The following is a 21,647-nucleotide window of genomic DNA, read 5'->3' on the forward strand; positions in this document are numbered from 1 at the left end:
CCGATACAGCAAATATCGGCCGATACCCGATACTTGCGGTATCGGAATGCTCAACACTATTTGCAAGACATAACTTAAGTTCAACATTTTGTCTTGGCCTCCAATTTCTCCAGACCCTCAAAACATCATAGCCTTTTCTGGCAATACTATTACAACCTATATTAGGCAGTTGGCTATAATGGCATGAATGAACAGTGTAAGTTATTAAAACCATTTCTTTGAAGTTGTGGTGATCTTTATATATCATATATTTCTTGTCCAATGAAGAGTACCGTACTTTTACCTTTAAACTAAAAGAAAAAACACTAATGTATAATGTCTTAAATGAATATATAGTACAGTACAATACTGCCTGCGCATATAAAAAGCACAGGCCTTAGTACTAATCAGCAACGGAGGCCTTTCTTAAGACCCAGGATACCAATATAAAACTGCTAGCCTCTGTGATTGCAGCGGATGTCAGTGAGCTGACAAAGCTCCATCTGTCAGCAGTGTGAACAACACAGAGAGAGGTACAAACCAACAAATACACCCACTGGTATTTTTTTACCCTTCCCTCCCTGTTACGTGTGATGATACCCTATAAATGGTGCCTTTGGCACACTCTGATGTGTCAGTGACCATAAGGCCAGGTTCACACGAGCATATAAAAAAAAAAATCGCTCAGTTACATCCAGAAAAAATGGACAATTTTTTTCTCACTTGTCATCCGCATACAATCCCTTTTTGACAGAAGCAACTATTAAATATTTACACGACCATTTACAGTTTCCTATGTTACATTATTACAATGTACCCGTAAAAATCAAATACTACACTGTAATTCCGCATGACATCGTTTTTTTTTGTGCACTTGAATGGGTGAGTCGCATACCGACTTACAGAAGAAACTAGTGTATGCAGTAACTCTTTCACACACTGATTCAGTCAGTGAAAGATATTGTTCTTATTCCATTGGGTAACAGCAGACCGAAAATAGAGTAGTGAGAACGAGGTCTCAGATCACACTCACACGATCAGTATTTGGTATTTTACCTCAGTATTTATAAGATAAAGCCAGGAGTGGGTGATAAATACAGAAGTGGTGACATGTTTCTATTAGACTTTTCCTCTGATTGTTCCACTACTGATTTTGACTTACAAATACTGAGGTAAAATACTCACCAAATACTGAACGTGTGACCGTGGCCTAAGAGTGAAGTTCATATGAGTGCAATTTGTGTCACAACGGAGCGCACACGGACAGCACATGTTCGCCTATGTGCTAGTATAGGTAGCTCCTGCACCTGTCCAGTATGTGGAAGAGCACACGGATCTGCACACGGAGCCAGTCACGTACAACGCGCGTCTCCATTTAACCTTAGAGATTGACATTTTTTCTTATTTAGTAAGAAAATATATTTTTTGCCAGCTATGGGTTTTTTTTCTGTTGGCAAAAAGGCAGCAAATAATTCTAATTATTATAATTATGCACCTGCAGGATTTTCTTCCAGACATCTGCATAGGTTAAAAGATTTGAAAGCAGCAGAAAAAAAGTCTTTTGAAAATATATTAACTACAACTGACATTAAACGATTCATTTCTTATGAAAATACTAAAAGACCAAAACTCTACATAATAATTACAAAGCAGGTGCAGAACATTCATAGTACTTATTTCACATCATAGACAAAAAGCCCTAAAGTGCTCACATGAATAGAATTTGAAAGTTATTTTCCTGATAACCTAAGTACATTGTGCAGGAGTTTCTCAAAGATTTGGTTTACGGGTTCCTTCCACTTTTTAATTGCTTACATGACTACCTTCAGACACACTTTTTGGCCTAAAAACATGTATAAAATCTTGCAGAATTTCCGTAGTGAAAAAGCCGCAGACTATCTGTCTCATGTGAACACTTTCATATTGTTAAGTAAACACTTATTGTGGTAGTCTTTACCTGAAACTGGCAGGCACATTTCATTCCATCCCCATCTTCTTTGCAGACGCCTCCATATTTACAGACTGTTTCATCACATACTCGTCGTACTTCTGACTCCCTCATGTTCAATTCTGTAATATAAAAAGTTATGAGTTAACACAGTAATTATGTTACAAGAACTGTCTAATCCAATATTACTTGCCATCCATATGAGCATTCTATAACAATAAATCCCATAAAAATTATTTTTTTTTTAGAATACTTGAACAGTCTGCCTTGTAAACTATTATTTTACATTTATTATTTTCCTTGTAGATTGTAAGCTTGCGAGCAGGGACCTCACCCCTAATGTCACTGTTTCAACTTGTACCAAATTTATTGTTTGTACATGTCCCCGCTTAATTGTAAAGTGCTGCGGAATATGTTGGCGCTATATAAATAAAAATTATTATTATATAAATTATTATTATTATTTGGCTGGTATACATCAATTTTTCAGGTTGCTCACACAACACAAAGCAATGGAGTGTACAGCAGTTAACAGCTGAAAAAAGCTCAAGCTTAATCCCGTTTTTCCGTAGTTGCCTATCATGGATCAATAATGTAAAAGTTGGTTTGAGTCCAGAATTTCACTTATATTATGTGGTGCTTTCATCACCAGGAATCCTTCTAGCTTATTATTTGCTGCAATGTGCTAGATCAAATAATTGACCAAGTCTGTTTACCCCACACAGCCCTTCCTAGGCTGAGTACCATGGCAACAAGTTCTAAATTGTATTAATTCAACACCTTTTATAGATTAAATTAAATGGTTATTAGTTGCACATGGATGGTGTAGGAAGAGGAAACCAAATGTGAGAGGATAAGCAAAAACATGCAAACCAACTCCACGCAGCAATCTCCAGAAAAACTCTCCTACCGCCAACTCCATGAACTTTCTCCTTCATCACCAAACCAGGAAGAATAGCTATCACTTGCAACTCCCAAGTGCCAGTGATGAGCAAATATACTAGAGGGGAGTGGCCAACACAGAACAGCTGAGACAATTTAGGATGGAGCGCTCCAGTAGATCAACTGAACTGATTAACCTTTGCTATGAAAGAGCAAGGAAAACCCGTCCTGTTTAATAGGATGGTGAAGCAGTTCTAATAAGTGCAGGAGTGCGAGTAAACTAGACGCTACGGTCTTCTAGTACCTCTCTGTCGCAGTATCCCCATGACAGCTTGGCTACCAAGAGAAAATGAACTTTATTCCTCCAGGGAGCTAATGGATTTCACTCATAGAGTTGCGTGTGGTGCAGGTAATGGTGTTTTAGAACATGACAGGGTCCCTTTAACGTTGCATTTAGGAAACAAAGTAACAAAAAGAAAAAAATATGATCTACTGTATATAGATGTAAAATAAACTAAACTTCCAACATAAATTACTTAGATCAGCTCAGGTTATTTTAGAGAAAAATAGGAAAATATGAGTTCAGCATTTCATATGAAAGAAGTAAAGTTTGAAGTATTTATCTCCTGTCAGCAGCGTTCTCAAGTCCTCAAATAAGCAAAGGCTGGGATTACTTTGCCTGTGCGGGACAAGGTGCTATTAAACAGGGCGGTAGTGCTCCCATGACAGCTGCCTGGCCTCCATCTCAGGCCATGCACATGGAGAACATTTCTTACCTATCTCAGTTTAGCTTCTGTCTGCATAACTAAGCTGATGTTACATTAGATGGATATATATATATATATATATATATATATATATATATATATATATATATATAAATATGGGGTGTATAGATATGGGATAGATATAGGAAAGCCTAAAATACAATACACGACGGACAAGAAATGCCAGAAACACAATGGAGCTGGAGAAAGCTACAAGTCTCAGTTCAGCAGCCTCCTAATGTGTTCTGGAACATGCTGTAAATGTTCTGTAAGATACATATCTCTAAGTGAATTAGCGGCAATTATGACACAGCTGTGCCAATTGATTGCTTTGATGTGTTCCTAATTATTTCAAAATGGAAGGCAGATTACACAGGATAAATTAGAGACGTCACCGCCAGTATGTGTTTAGAATTAGCTTCTGCCATCACACATCAGATACTATTACTTCCAACATGTAATATTTTAATCAAGCATGCTTCATAATATCAACACAATGTTATACCAATGTTCTATGGTTAATAAAGTACATTAGTTTTTAAAGGGGTATTCTCAAGTTTGAAAGTTATCCCCATCCCACAAATAGCTTTTCAATGGAAGTCCAACTGTCATGGCCCACAATAATAATAATAATAATAATAATAAGGAAATGGGTCTTAGAGCCCTGGATGAATGAAGCAGTGGTTGATTATGCTCTGTGACCACCCTTCAATCGGATATATATACTGTATGTTGCATATATTTGTGTGTATATACAATAGAGAGTTTGTATGTTCTCTCCGTGTTTGCGTGGGTTTCCTCCGGGCACTCCGGTTTCCTCCCACATTCCAAAGACGTACTGATAGGAATTCTAGATTGTGAGCCCAATCGGGGACAGTGATGATAATGTGTGCAAAACTGTAAAGCGCTGCGGAATATGTTAGCGCTATATAAAAAAAATAAAAAATACAAAAAATAAAGATTAGAGACAAAACCCAAGATAGAGACATAATAGGCAAATACCCTGCAGTAAATAAACAGCAATGGTGCATGAAAGTAATATAGGGGTGCTTGGTTAATATAATTTTTATCAAAATAATGCAAAAGCCACCCCACCACTAATCAGTGACCCTAATCAGGACGGTCTCAACCTCAAATATTAAAACCTTACAATGTGTCAAGTGACATATAATAATAATCTTTATTTTTATATAGCGCTAACATATTCCACAGCGTTTTACAGGTTGCACACATTATCGTCGCTGTCCCCGTTGGGGCTCACAATCTAAATTCCCTTTCAGTATGTCTTTGGAATGTGGGAGGAAACCGGAGTACCCGGAGGAAACCCACACAAACACGGAGAGAACATACAATATATAAAGTGTTCGAAACGCGTTCAGTGATACAACGGCATCTTCCTCCGGCATACACCGGTCTATGTCCAACAACTGAATCTCTCTTCTTTTGATATTATGGAATAAAGTTTTTTTATTTTATATCCGGAGCTGGAAACCCGCTTGTCTCTTTGCAGCAGTTTACAGCGTCAAGCAGAAACGCCCTTCCGTGCTTGGATTCCTTTCATGGACTATGAAAGTACTCATAGGGGTGAGATGAAGTTTTCTTTTTTCTATACATATATACAGTACAGCACCAGTCAAAATATTGATCACACCTGTTCATAAAATAGTTTTTCTTGCTAATATTGGAATGTGCACAATGTAGATTCAGACTGAAAGTAGCAAAACCATGAAGGAATGCATGGAAACAAAGAGAAAGGAAACAGGTGAGACACAGAACACAATATATGTTAAACATTAGCTTCCTCAAAGTACCCCCCTTTTAACTCTGATGAGTTTTCCACATCCTTGGCATTCTGTCAAGCAGCTTCACAGCTTCATTAGGTATCACCTAAAATAGTCATGAAGGAGTTTACCCACACACATACATACGCACATACACACGCACACATACAAATAAACATTCACACACACAAACATGTATACACACACGCACAAATACACTCACACATACATAAGCACATGCATACATACATGCACATACACATAGACACGCACACATACCCATACACATGCACACAGAAACATGCACACATACACACACACACGCACACACACACCATCCACACCACTGCAGCTGATCAGGGCTTCTGCAGATCCTGCACGGCTAGTCCTGCACTGGCAGTTTTAGCTCTTTCTGCTATGCTATTCTGAAATGCACCTTTACAATTTATTAAGTCACCTGGGAGAGGAATATGATGGTGCTAACAGTGGCTCAGACACATTTTGATTGTCTTCTTGTGTTTTTAGCTATCACTTTGTGCTTGCTTACTTTCCCGCTTGCACAGTGAACTGTTGCATTACATCGACTGTAAAATCGCATGACATTTTTTATAACGTACTCTTTCATTATTTAAAGCCAAAAAATTGCTCTAAGGCAAAAAAAAGTCAAGACCTCAGTTAATGTTATAGTTCTGCTCTTAAACAGCATGTGTGTCTTGACCCAGAACAGATGAAATCATTGAAAAGGGATGCGGTAGGTTTCCAATCCAAGCATGCAGCATGAGACAATGCCGGGCTAAATGAAAGAAGCAGACGGCTTTAAAGATCTGGGCTTTTGTTGAAGGATGAGACGCTGAGGGATGCAAGTAAAAACATTTAATGAAAGAATGGGGTGTGCCCTCCGTTCTTGTTAGAAGAAAGAGGTAAAGAGGTTACAGAAAGGATATCCAGCCATTAGCAGAATTAAATGTGCTGCTCTCCAGGACGTAGACAACTTTTCAGGACTCTTGATGCTCACACTACAGATTTTAAATACTTTAGACCATTAGCAGAAGCTGTACATTGCAGACAGGGACAATATTCCGACACATATACCCATTTACCAGAAGACACAGCCATAATGTTTCTTCATATGAATGAATAAACAATGAAAACAAGATGTAATATTAATATACACTGATGCTTTTTAACCCAATATGTTTGGTAAATACTGGGATCCAGAAAGCTGACCAGGAATTATTAATAATTTTAACTAAAGTTTACTGGAAAAGCCATCCACCAACCTGTGCAGAGGTGGACTGTAGCGCCGGGCCACAGGACAATTCTCCGGTGGGCCTGGGTCTTTGGCGGGCTCCCGAGCAGGAAGTAGATGGGGCCCACTGGTTTCATCTGAATGTGTGTCTGAGGATGCACATTCAGTTGAAATGTATTGCAATGCAGAAAGTCTGCATCACAATATTTAACGGCCTATCAGAGGAAGTGCATGAAAGTGACCTCGACGGGCGCACTAACATTAGCCTCTGATAGGTCGGCGGACATTTTATCACGACTGCGCCGGATCTGAAGGGTGAAGACGCCGCCCGGTGCTGGGAAGGTAAGAAGAATGTTTTTTTTTTCTTCTGTGGATGCAGCATGATGTGGGACCAGGGGCATGGGGCCAGCACAAGGGACATGGGGACAGCACAAGGAACATGGGGCCAGGACCAGGGACATAGGGCAAAACTTATTCCCCATTAGACTGCAGCGGCATGTGTGACTTGACCACTGATCCATTTACTCTCTCTGTGCTTGTTTTTTTCTGGAAGCCCCAAAGTGAATGAATGGATCTACGGTCAGACACTTGTAACTTGCTTTAACCAAAGATCCACTTTAATGCAAACTATCGTAATTATACATCCCAGTTATGGTGGCGCACAGTTGATGTGCAAGAGCCGCCAGCGTTTTACATCGATGATCCACTATAACAGGGATAATGGCTACCAAGTATTTGCTTAAAGCTGTAGGGTGAACACAAAGAATAATTCAATTACATCTTCAGTTAATAGTTAAACACTGCAGAAGATGAATGGGCATCAGTGGCTACCATGGGGAGTGTGAATAGTACCACCTTAGGCCAGGGTCACACGATCGATTTTCTCTCATCCGAGAGAATCGGGACTATTATGCTAATCACATTGAGATCAGCGTGTGATCATAGTGTGATCCGATTTTCTCCAATGTGGAGAACAAAAATTTAATTTCTCCATTTTCACTATGCCAGTCCACGAAAATCGGCCTCACTCAGATGTCATCCGTTTCTTGGGGTGGACCCATTGACTTGTATGCCTGAGTGCAATCTGATTTACAGATGCAAATTGGGCATGCTGCAATTTTTTTTACTTCAGTCCAACAAAAAAAATTATAAATGTTCACAACTCCATAAAATAATATTGGTTTGAGTGCCATCTGGTGATTTTTTGGATTACACCCAGACCGAAAATATGTTAGTCTGTCTGAGCCCTTATAGTGCAGCAGTGCCTCCCCTGTGTGCTAATCCCAGCAAGAGCAGAAGACACCAGCAAGGGGCTAGAGAATAAATATGAAAGTTATTCAAAGGAGACAGTAGAGAAGAGTGTTGGAAAAAATAAGGAAGCGTCTGTATACTTGTATGTAGCTTCTGTGAACATGCGGACTGTGGTGCCACTTAGGGCATGTGCACATTTTATTCACTTTATATAGCACATTAATTTCTACCGCACTTCATATACTATAGCATGTAACAGAATTCATCATCTAAGCTCTCTACCAGTATGTCTTTGGAGTGTGGGAAGAAACCCACACAAGGGGCTTGCCTCGCAGGTATTGTCCTTAGTGAGATTTGAACCCAGGTACCCAAGGCTACAGTGCTCACATCTGAATCACTGAGCTGCTTTGAAGTCTTTTAAGATGTCGTCGCAGTAGACAAGGTTTTGCTAAAAAAAAGTCACTTAAGGAAATAGTTTGTGGTTTTTTTCCTGAAGTGGCTTCGCTGACATCTTTCCCATCCTTTTTGCTGTGGAGTGGCGTTTTTTTCTAAAATGTAAACTAGGAGACGGCTTCCTATGTGAACAGGCTAGGAGACGGCTTCCTATGTGAACAGGCTACTTCTTTTTCCAAACCGTGAAGCGGTGGAGACAAAGTACAATGGACTGATCATGTGCACAGCAATGCCCTTTTTACATTGCTGTGCACTATGTTCATTTTTTTGCCTCGGTTTCGCATCGCTTTGTCAGGTGAAACTTGCCTGAAAAAGAGGATATACTGTATGCACATACCATTTAGACAACTATGGGCCAAGTGCTCCTTTAGCCAGCAGCTTTTTCGTCAGTCTCCTCAATACACACGTGTGCATGCTTTGGCCGAGAGGACAATGGGGGTGAATGGAGTAAGCTGATGCCAGATTCCTCTGGTGGCCACTTTTCCCACGGGAGGACAAACAAATTGGGCAGTGAAATTCTGACATTCGATGCCAGCTCTTTCTTTTACTGCATCATCATCCGAAATCACCATTTTCATTTGCCTTTCTACTAATGTGTGTGGTGGCCTCTACAGTCCTTACTTAGAGTTAAAGTATCTCCAGAACACAGTTTGCTAGTAGTCGTCCACTATGCCGGTTGAGAAAAGAGCAACATTTATGAGCACGAGCTCCTGCTTTTTATTAGCATACATATTTTTAAAAGAAATCATCAAAGGGAGAATCAGTAATAAAATAGCTTATTGGTTTCGGAAATTGATTTAAGGTTCAAGAAGTCTATATTCACGCCTTTTCATGTTCTTTCATCATATAATAGCACATTCTTAAAGAAGCGGCTCTTCGCTTTTTTTACTGAAAACTAAAAAAACATAAGAGAAGATTTCTGCACAGAATATTTTGTGCTGGCTGGATAGTCACAATGCAGCTGTCCTAAAAGCCAACGCATCGCCTTGCCTTTAACCCAGATCATCTTTCACAAGAATTACCTTGATAATCTGGCAAAACTGTGCAACATACCTGTACCTGGATACTTTTCAATACTGATGCAGTCAGCATTAGGCCCTATATGATAAATGAGACAACCTCCAATAACTCACTCTAAAACCATTAGCCAAGAGAAAACAAGTGGTGCGAGGACAGTAAATACAATTTGGGGTAATAATGTCCAATGATGACACAAATGTGAAATTCTTCAAGTATAAACCTGGAGGCAACATCTTTATTTCTCTGCACAATTCAGGCCGTTTATCACCAAGAGTTTTCTTAAAAATACATTATGTCACCATGTAAGGGAACTATGCTTCTTATAAAAGACATTTATATCAATTAAAGCAGAGTGTGGCAGTTTTGTGAGCCCTTTGACTAAAGCCAAGTTTTTATAACAAATATATGTTATGTTTGTTTGTTGTGATTGTTTGGGTTTTTTTTTAGCATTTTTCCATCACTAAACAAAAACTCTTTAAATTTTCACATTGGCCACTGGGACTAATATTAGACTCACACTTCCTATTATGTACCAATGACTTTCCAGCAGTATTGCTATCAACACAGCCAGGATTATAATGACAAATAAAACCTCTATTTAAAAAAAAAAATAAAATTAGACAGTGATATGGACAATTAGCCATTGCCATTGTTTTTTTTTAATGTTTTTAATAGATTTAGCAAAAATCATTATAAACAATAGATCATTTTCTGATAACACATTCCCTATAAGATCTCCTGACTGGGCAGAGGGATTAGTAGGAGAGCAATTTACCCCTATTTGCTCTTTTTGAAAAGTAGATTACTATATTTTTTGTCACCTGACCAGCACATCAAGGTCTGTTTTATAGGTGGAATTGCTGATATGGTACCATTGGGTTCATCAGAAATTTTGCTATTTAAATTTTTCATAAAATCCATCTCCCGGTTGCAGGTTGGACCCTCCCTGGGTTCAGTTTTGAGTGTGTGCCACTGCTTCTGCTGTCTGCAGTGCTGATGTCACATTAAGGCTACGTTCAGACTAGCGTTGTGCGCCGCTGCGTCGGCGACGCAACGCACAACGCATGCAAAAACGCAGCAAAACGCACGCAAAAACGCTGCGTTTTGCGACGCGTGCGTCGTTTTTTGCCGAAAATCGGACGCAAGAAAAATACAACTTGTTGCGTTTTCTTGGTCCGACGCTTGCGGCAAAAAAGACGCATGCACCGCAAAACGCAACAAACAAAAACGCATGCGTCCCCCATGTTAAACATAGGGGCGCATGACGCGTGCGTTGCCGCTGCGTCGCCCGACGCTAACCCGACGCACACTAGCACAACGCTAGCCTGAACGTAGCCTAACAGTGCTGCAGCCAATAGCCAGTTAGTGGCTGCAGCGCTGTTGATGTGACGTTAGCACAATAATCAACAAGAGCAGCGTCAGAGACTCAGTGCTGGACCTGAGAAGGGTGAGTACAGGTCAGAATGTTTTTTTTTTTTTTTTTAAGCAAACTTTTTACACTCCGAAAAGTAACGTCAACCATTTATTTATTTTATGCAGTCCGGAGCACCATTACTGAAAAATCCACATTTTAATCTGACTCTATTCCTTGCCTACCACCTTTGCATAAAAAGATATGGATGACATTACCACATAGATAGTTTAGGGGGTTGGATCGTGCTGACAGATTCCTTGTAAAAATCCATTCACTTTGGAGACAATAAATCAATGCATTTCAAATTTCACGTTAATGAGAGGTTTAATGGTAACATGATACATATATGTAACCACTGCTATGAATAAAGTGCGTGGTGCTAGTGATTCTAATACCAATGAGTTTTGCAATTATCATACTAGACATATTTCTGAGGATAAGAAAAGCAGAAGCTTTGTTGTCCATAGAAAAACGTGAAAAACAACATATTTAAAAAGAATCAAGAATGAGAGGGGATTGTGGCGCTGCTGACAGACGGCAAGGCAGGAGGGCACAGCAACAAAACAATGAGGTGCCAGCAGGGTATCTGCAAGAAGGGATTACATGTAAAAGATACAGCAAAGGCAGTGCATGGTGGAATAATGATCAGATAAATAGGGCAAGGCTGCCTGGTGTAATCAACCTCTTACCATTCCTACAATGCTGGTAATGCCCACAGTCTAAACATAGAGGCAGTGCAGGAAGGTAATGATGCCCCCTTCGTATTCACCAAAAGAAATGTGATCATGATCATTTCTTTTCACGTTTCAACAGAGTCTGCATTTCAATGAACAGGTTTAAAAATAAATGTAAATTTTGCTTGTTTGTGATGATTCTGTGATTGCCAGGTCTCTGCCAATTAGGCCAGACATCTGGCTCATGAAGGGCACAATCAGAGCGGTTCTTCCATATGCTGTAAGGAACTGATTGCACTTGCTAGCACACTGCATGTGCCCCGAGGACCAGGCTTTGCTGACATGGATCTAAAGTAGCCTAAGGGTTTCCAACTGATCTTATCTTCGGTTGCGTTAAGTTATATAATTTGTCATGATTCTAAGTCAATATAATCTTCTGCCATGAAGAAAAAAAACATACAAATGAACATATATGGCATAATAAATGGCATCCATCGACATGTACCATTTTTCTTGTTTATTTAACACCTCTTATCATACATCTTGGGAAATATTGGGTTTATCAGTACACCCTCACTATGTTGCCTTGGTGTGGTCTGGCCTTTGTGGCCCAACATTCTGCATTATGCTGTCTGTACAGATGGGACAGGGGACTTGATGAAATAAAATCAAATAAAATAAAACGTTATTCTGAATCTCAGTATAAAAAATAATGCTAGAATTGTTTGATCAATGCGGCTTTGACGGCTAGGGGGCCATATAATCAGAACAAAGGTTTCTGTATCTCATTGGTGCGAAAAGGTTAAAGTTTGCCTGGCATACGTTGACACTTTCCATTTTAGTCTATGGAGATAGCCAAGTGAGTGTACAGCAGAGGATGACAGATATGTCATGAATATTAATAGTTTGGAATTTACCTTTATGGGTAATGTTCTAAAAATGAATGAATGAATATCAAGAGGATAGAAAGTCATTTTCAGTAGTGTTAGAACTACTGAACACATGGGACACTGATCAGAATGGGGTCAAATAATAGAAAATATGTGATACATATTAATCAGAAGTGTGGCCTTCTGGGTCCCCGTCGGTCTCTACATTTCCTACTCCAGCTGATCGGTGACAGGTATGGTTTCTCACATCCTGCCTGACACACCTATTGGCTTAGTGGGTAGGAATCTCCTGACAAACTCTCTTTAAGAGCTTATACAATCACCAGAGGATTTCGGACCTCACTTATTATAAGCACAGCAAAGATCAGAGTGCAAATATTATTTTATGTTTCCTGTATCCAGTCTCAATTTACACAAATATGACTCCAATGCCCGCGAAGCGTATAGGTTTATGGAGCAATATAAATCTCAATTGTTTCCAAAAGATGGCAGTACTTGGATAGATCAATGCATTCTGTGAGGCATAATGCTCTAAAATGGTGTATTTATTGGAGCATGAGACCTAAGCAATGAATACACAAGTGATGTTTTGGCAGAAGCTTTCCTCTATGTCAAGTGCATATCTGATTAATCACACCGTGATTCTAGTACATAATATGAATCCTAATAAGACACCAGCATAAAATGGGGCACTCATCCCAAGGTCTCTCTCAGCTAATGACGGTGGTGCAGATAAACCAATATACTGAAGTCTTCTGCGGGTGGGGCGATACATACTGCAGTGCTATTGGAAGGGACTACTGATAGGCAGGCCCCCAAAGTACCATCACGATTTACATATTATATTCTTACTTTGATATTATTAACAGCTCTTTTTTCTATGCCTAAGCATCAAACCATTTTTTACAGTCATCTAGTAAGAAACAGAACAAGGCCAGGGTCACATCACCTCACATTTTTGTCCCAGGGATTCACTGATTTTATTGAAGCAGACATAATCACGTGACTTACCTCCTTTTCGGCAAGGTCTGTTTTTTTCAGGTGAGCACAAAAAAGCAGTCGACCATGTTTTTGTGCCCACTTCAAAAAAGTCAGATACTGCCGAAAAGGAGTTCAGACAGGGGAAAAAGTGATTCCATCAGCTTCACTAAATTCAATTGCCCCACTGGAAAATGCACCGGAATCCTGTCTTTTAGGACCTCAGAAGGAAACGCAATAAAGCCACTGAAGTGTGGAAAAGCGAGATGAGAACTCTGCCTTACAGGTCTTCATATATTATTGGGCAGATTGGAATGGAAAGATTCCTTAGATGATCAGACATGGACAGGTGCCCTGAGAAGGACCAGTAGTACAGCCTGTTAAAATTGAAGGCTTATTCCTTGGATAGGCCACCACATTAGATCGGTGGAAGTCTATCGGCACTGCTACTGATCAGTTGCTTGAGGAGGCTGCAAAATCGGTGCACTTCTAACTTTCAACTTCTGATCTGTGTTCTATGGTCTGTTGGCAATACAATATGGCTATAAGAGATTTCCAAATCATTGCATTATTGTCTCTTTACAATTCGCACAATGTCCCAATTTTTTAAAATTGGCATTGTATAAACAACACATACATACTATGAATGCGGTTGACAGTATCTTTTTAGTATACGCCAGGCCAGTATGCATCCGCAGTTCCATATGGAGTAGTAGACAATGCTATTGAATGCAAGTATACATACAAACATATACCGTGTGCTCTTAGTGTTATGAGAACCAAATCATTAGTGGACAAATACAATCAACTCCTATTTCAAAGTCATCAGCCAAATAGGGCAACAAAACAATTCTGTGTTAGATAACTTTTCACTTTTTTGGCACACAGGTGCTCACAGGAGTAAAATAACAATGATGTACTCACTTTCCCTGTGTCCAGCGCTGCCTCCCTCTGTTGTTTAGCTCAGTGATTAGCTGCAGTGGTGGTGTTGAATGTATACACGATGCTGAACAAGGATCTATCCAACAGTTATCATATTGAATAACGGGACTGATTGCCTAATCATTCATGAAAGATCCTTGCTAACAGATCCTTGTGTGCCTGTATGGCATCCTTTATCACTAAATATTAAATTGTTGGTATGTCCTTGCCAAATTAGTGAGAATCACCAATCGAGAGTGATTCATCAACACAATTTGGCCAATTTTCGACTTCATACAATAGTGTCAGAGCACTGTGAAATCAACACCTTCATCAGGAGCTCCTAGGCTCCTATGGATTTTGTGCACTGTATACTAACATACTGGAGATATCACCAATGCCCCATAGCTCCATACAGTTATTACTCCATGTCCATTACTTGGTAAACAGCATAGCATACATGCAAATATTGTTCTAGAGAAATGTGAATGACAATTAGAGCGTGTTTGGATTTGACTCCATCTTGGCACCATTCTTCAAGGATAAATTGTGTTTTTTATTGTGGTCAAAAGTCAATAGATTAATGGCTTACGGACCTTACTTTTTTAAGACTTGGCAAAAAAAAACCATAAAACTGCTTCTGAAATATACATAGACCTTAGATGTAGTTAGAAACATCCATTATCCCGTAAGGCATACCTCTAAGACGCTTTGATAGATTGGCTTTACGGTGCTGTTCTTCATTGCAGAGAGCTTTACAAATCAAAGGCTCAAGGTGCAAAATGTCGCTGCCCTTTATATATAATTCACTGCACTCAAGAGACATGCACAAGAGGAGCTAATGGTCCAGATACCAGTGTGCAGATTGTAGCCTCAAAGAGGCAATTCTGGGATTAAAAAAATGAACAAGATATAAAAAGGTAAATACACAATGGCCTCATTTCTTCCGTCTTAATTAATGTGTAGCATGTCCTTCATCAGGGAAATGTACAGGTTCTACAGTCAGGTACTACAGGTACGATAGTCAGGTGCAATACTGCTGAGAATGTAGGCATCACCAAATAATAGTCTGCGGTACTAACATGTAACTCCATGTAAAACAGCAGCTGATGTAACATATGATGAATTCTATTATTTAAGATTATATTTCCATCTGAAATCAAACCCCCACTTGCACTTATAAATCACTTTTCCTTTTGACTAAAGTACTTTTTACTTATCTTTTTCTTCACATTTATGAAAACTGTCCTCATTGTTTATAGCACATAATTGTCTCTATACTGTATAGACGTTTGAGGATTTAAAGGTAAGGTCTTCTGCGGACGATTTGCATGTCACGTGCTGCACCTACGTTCAGGTTAAAGTACCATATTCAATATGTTTTTCCATCTTTCTATGGGAATCTAACTTCACATTTCATTTGGATTACCAGTGCCTCTAGCACACAATTTATGAATTTTGTTGTAAGATTTTTTTTTAATAACTACTGAATGTTTCATTCCAGTCTAATAAAATATAATAATGTATTTATGGTTAATAATACATTATAAATGTTGAAATTTTTTTGTGTGTGCAATTATACATATTTAATCAAATACCAATTTAAAGAAATGAAAAACCCCTCTGTCTTACATGCTCATTTTTATATGATCATATCTATCTATCTATCTATCTATCTATCTATCTATCTATGCATCTAACCATCTAAAACCCCAATTCCGAAAGAAAACAAGAATGCAATGATTTAAAAATCTCTAATAGTCATATTTTATAACAACATAACATACAGTACAACACATATTACAAGTTGCAAGTTAAACATTTTTCCCTTTCATAAAAAAAAATAGAAATTGCTGCCACCAACAAATGTAAAAAAAATTGCTACAAAGTTAACAAAAGTAAGTTGTACTAATGAAAAACAAGTGGAATGTCATTTTTCAACTAAGTCGCATGACTGTGTATAAAAAGAGTATGTCAGAGAGGCAGAGTCTCTCACAGCCAAAGAAGGTTAGATAATCTGTGAACAACTGTGTCTAAAAATTATTCAACAAATTCAGAAAAATTATCAACATAAAATTGTAAAGAGCTTGAATATCTCACCATCTACAGTACATAATATCATCATAATATAAGCCGTTGGCTTATATTAGATTTCACTCACCTACGGGCCCTCAGACACATTTTGAAACGAAAAATCAGACAAAGACGACCCAGTACTGTTGAACATCTAGAATCCTAAATCACACAAGAATGGTATAACATGCCTCTCCTAACACTCCAACAACTGGTCTCCCCACTTTCCAGGTGTTTACAAACTATTGTAAAAAGAATAGGCGATGCTACACAATGGTATACATGGTTCTGTACCAACTTTTTTAAGATGTGTTGTTGCCATTGCCAATAATCTCTAAATGAGTTAATGTTTTCAAATTGAATGGAGAAATGTCTAATTTTCAGCTTCTGAGATGTGTTTTATGTCCTGTTGTGAAAAATACAGTGGGGAAAAAGTATTTAATCAGCCACCAATTGTTGCAAGTTCTCCCACTTAAATAGATGAGAGAGGCCTGTAATTGACATCGTAGGTAGACCACAACTATGAGAGTCAAAATGAGAAAACAAATCCAGAAAACCACCCTGTCTGATTTGGCAAGATTTATTTTGCAAATTATGGTGGAAAATAAGTATTTGGTCATTAACAAAAGGTCATCTCAAAAGTTTGTTATATATCCTTTGTTGGCAACGACAGAGGTCAAAGGTTTTCTGTAAGTCTTCAAAAGGTTGGCACACACTGTTGGTGGTATGTTGGCCCATTCCTCCATGCAGATCTCCTCTAGAGCAGTGATGTTTTGGGCCTGTTAATGGGCAAAACGGACTTTCAACTCCCTCCAAAGGTTTTCTATGGGGCTGAGATCTGGAGACTGGCTAGACCACTTCAGGACCTTCATATGCTTCTTACGAAGCCACTCCTTCATTGCCCTGGCAGTGTGCTTGTGATCATTATTATGCTGAAAGACCCATCCGCATTTCATATTTAATGCACTTGCTGATGGAAGGAGGTTTGCACTCAAAATCTCACGATACATGGCCCAATCATTCTTCATACATGGCCCCATTCAAATACTTATTTTCCACCATAATTTGCTAAATAAATCTTGCCAAATCAGACCAGGTGATTTTCTGGATTTGTTTTCTCATTTTGACTCTCATAGTTGTGGTCTACCTATGATGTCAATTACAGGCCTCTCTCATCTTTTTAAGTGGGAGAACTTGCACAATTGGTGGTTGACTAAATGCTTTTTTCCCCACTGTATATGGCTAGATGTTTCCAAATCATTTCATTTTTGTTTTCTTTACATTTTACCACAGAGGCCAAATTTATGGGAATTTGGTTTGTACTTTCTATTTATCTACCTGTCTATATGTCCATCTGTGCTATTTTTATTCACACATCTATCTATTCTACCCATCTGTATTGTTAGTTTTCTCATATCCATTTACTATTTGCCTTCCCCGCTCCTGTGGGGGTCTTCTTGATATCATACACCATTGCTCTGTTTCTGGCCAGTCATTACTTCTTGTGGTGATTCAGTATGGGGAGTGGGTTACTTTCCTAGTGAGCACCACCCAATCTATGAATTAAACATTAGGAATCTTGCATTCCATGGTCCTAATCGGCAGCTAATCACCGAGGCCAGCCAGGAGGCAAGCAGGTAGTCGGGTTCAGCAGGCAAATGAGTGCATTAGACGACTATTTACCATAAATCCCCACTAGTGACTCTGTCAGGGATTGTATCTGTAAAGGCCCCTTCACATTAAGCGACGCTGCAGTGATACCGACAACGATCCGGATCGCTGCAGCGTCGCTGTTTGGTCGCTGGAGAGCTGTCACACAGACCGCTCTCCAGCGACCAACGGTGCCGGTAACCAGGGTAAACATCGGGTAACTAAGCGCAGGGCCGCGCTTAGTAACCCGATGTTTACCCTGGATACCATCCTAAAAGTAAAAAAAAACAAACACTAGATACTTACCTACAGCTGTCTGTCCTCCAGCGCTGCGCTCTGCTTCTCTGCTCTCCTCCTGTACTGGCTGTGAGCCGGAAAGCAGAGCGGTGACGTCACCGCTCTGCTTTCCGGCTCACAGCCAGTGCAGGAGGAGTGCAGAGCACAGCGCTGGAGGACAGACAGCGGTAGGTAAGTATCTAGTGTTTGTTTTTTTTTACTTTTAGCATGGTAACCAGGGTAAACATCGGGTTACTAAGCGCGGCCCTGCGCTTAGTTACCCGATGTTTACCCTGGTTACCAGTGAAGACATCGCTGGATCGGTGTCACACACGCCGATCCAGCGATGTCTCCAGGGAGTCCAGCGACGAAATAAAGGTACCTTCACACATAACGATATTGTTAACGATATCGTTGCTATTTGTGACGTAGCAACGATATCGTTAATGAAATCGTTCTGTGTGACAGCGACCAACGATCAGGCCCCTGCTGGGAGATCGTTGGTCGCTGAACAAAGTCCAGAACTTTATTTCGTCGCTGGACTCCCTGGAGACATCGCTGGATCGGCGTGTGTGACACCGATCCAGCGATGTCTTCACTGGTAACCAGGGTAAACATCGGGTAACTAAGCGCAGGGCCGCGCTTAGTAACCCGATGTTTACCCTGGTTACCATGCTAAAAGTAAAAAAAAACAAACACTAGATACTTACCTACCGCTGTCTGTCCTCCAGCGCTGTGCTCTGCACTCCTCCTGCACTGGCTGTGAGCCGGAAAGCAGAGCGGTGACGTCACCGCTCTGCTTTCCGGCTCACAGCCAGTACAGGAGGAGAGCAGAGAAGCAGAGCGCAGCGCTGGAGGACAGACAGCTGTAGGTAAGTATCTAGTGTTTGTTTTTTTTTACTTTTAGGATGGTATCCAGGGTAAACATCGGGTTACTAAGCGCGGCCCTGCGCTTAGTTACCCGATGTTTACCCTGGTTACCGGCATCGTTGGTCGCTGGAGAGCGGTCTGTGTGACAGCTCTCCAGCGACCAAACAGCGACGCTGCAGCGATCCGGATCGTTGTCGGTATCGCTGCAGCGTCGCTTAATGTGAAGGGGCCTTAAAGTTCTGGACTTTGTTCAGCGACCAACGATCTCCCAGCAGGGGCCTGATCGCTGGTCGCTGTCACACAGAACGATTTCATTAACGATATCGTTGCTACGTCACAAATAGCAACGATATCGTTAACAATATCGTTATGTGTGAAGGTACCTTAACTCTTCTATTGGACTGACCTGGTATTGTCTCCTGTTTGTTTTTGTTTTTCTGATGCCTCATGAATACTTTTCTGGATTTTGCCGCACTGGACTACTCCTTTTATGTGACTGCCTTGTATATCTCCAGAGTGCACACTTGGGGCACAATTCCATATTGCATTTATTTATATTGTTGTTTTTTGTCTAGTTTGTGATGTTTTTGGACTAATTCTTGTTTTAGTTTTCTCCCTTTTTAAAGACAATTCTTTATGTTGTTGCCTACCGTATTATTCTCTTATGTTTTCCATTTTGGGCAGACCTTGGCGTTTCCAGATGTTTTTAAATAATTCATCAATTGCAAGTTTTGAAAAAGTCACATTTCTTTTTTTTTTTTTTTTTTTTTTGCAAATGTACTCCAATCTTCCCCTAAAAGTAATCGTATGTACATCAGACCATTCTGGCGCAATGTTTGCAAAACACACCACTTTTTCAGATAAAAAATATTTGTAAAAGAGGTCAAAGACAAAAATAAAGACCATTTTTTACTTTGTGCAAAATTCATGACCCATGTGAGCCTTTTTGAAGACTGTGGTACAAAAAACAACCATGAATATTACAAGATAAAGAAAGAAAAGTGACTTTAAAAAATCTGCAAATTTTTATTGGGCCTCGGATTTCAATTGTCGATGATTCTTTAATTCACTTGCTCTCCCATGTCTCTCTAGCGATATAATTACAACAGGAACTACTACTAGAAAAGCATTTTTAGACACATAAGACAATTAGTAAGATATATACAATTTTCTAGGAAATACAGTCTTTAGGGTGTCATATAGCATGATGGCAGGAAGTAATGCTGTATCTGGCAGGACTTCTTCCATCTGTCATTCCATCACTGTCCTTTAGGATAGCATTGATTGTTCAAGATCTCTAATTGGCTTCCAGTAAGTCTACATTAATTACTTCGCTAAGTGTTGCAGAATCTGCTCTCGTGACTGGAACTACCAAAATCATCCAGAAAAGGTCTGCTTTTCCCAGTAAAAGATGACTTTTCGTGGCAATTAAGTGAAGTCTCCTCGGCGGCGGAGTTTCTGGTGACACCATACAAAGCAATCTCATAATCACTCCTTGAAGTGCTTTTTGATGTGTTTTCTGCACCTCCTTAACAGAGTCTTCTAGCGTTCACACAGTGTCTCTCTGCTTGATTCTTTGTTCCCCCGTAACGATACTTATTTGAAAAGCTAAGATAGAACTTGTATCAGGTCAGAAAAATGTCTAGAGTTTGTCAACATGCGGTGCCTTCTGTGCTGGCAATAAGATGCAGAGGACTATGATAAATGATAGTGGATGGGAATTGCCTTTCAGATGTGTTGTGATCTGCCTTGCGTATGCATAATATGACCAAAGATAACAAGGGAACACTGGTGACAAGTGTTATCAATCATTGCGATCATGTGTTTTATAGAAAAGTGTATATGGTATGTGGAGTCCACATTTTATTGAAGCTAATTATGATCAGGAGGCGTATGATTGAAGACATTTTTGCATAAACACTATCAGCATATAATAGGGAGCTAAGAATTGACCACAGATTATCATTGTCGTCAATGCCATAGCTTTACCATAGTAAGACTGGGTTCAGACCTGCATATGGGAGTTCTGTATTTAGGAACGAATGGACTAATTGTCCAAAATGGACCCTTACACAATGTGATGTAAAAGGAAGCAGATGTACACCATTGGCTATTATGGGTTTCATCTGTGTTTCGTTAAGTTCAGCGTGATGACCTTTATTTTTCTGTTCCAAAGATGGACACATAACATAGACCAGACGGATCTCTTAATAACTAATGGGGTCACTTTATTTCTATTATGCAACCAATCCGTTTTGGACATGAATTATGATTTTCTGTTCCTAAACAAACTTTCGTTCACAGGAGTGAACCAATGTTCAAGGTAATCTGGACATAGATGAACTAAAACCAGGTTATACTTAAAAAAAGTAGTGAATAAATCGCTTACCATGCTGTGAATGACCAAATTTATCCTTTGTATGCAATGGGCGCTGTTTTAAATACAGATGACCATCAATAAATTTGTCCAAGAAAAGTAAAATTGATCGACATATCCAAAAATAGATAAAATATTCATGTTTTATTCCATAAGTATCAAACTATTAAAATACACATGCTGGTGATAGAAAA

General features: G+C 39.5%; 1 protein-coding gene across 1 annotated transcript in view; it reads right to left on the bottom strand.

Moving 5' to 3' along the window:
* TMEFF1 (transmembrane protein with EGF like and two follistatin like domains 1) overlaps positions 1-21,647 on the bottom strand; it is a 262,625-nt gene that overhangs the window by 160,163 nt on the left and 80,815 nt on the right. Inside the window, exon 2 of the mRNA XM_069730570.1 lies at positions 1,937-2,049. Within this exon, the coding sequence (XP_069586671.1) occupies positions 1,937-2,049 (113 nt within the window). The remainder of the gene's footprint in view (positions 1-1,936; positions 2,050-21,647) is intronic.

This window comes from Ranitomeya imitator, chromosome 6 (assembly GCF_032444005.1).
Source record: "Ranitomeya imitator isolate aRanImi1 chromosome 6, aRanImi1.pri, whole genome shotgun sequence".
NCBI lineage: Eukaryota > Metazoa > Chordata > Amphibia > Anura > Dendrobatidae > Ranitomeya > Ranitomeya imitator.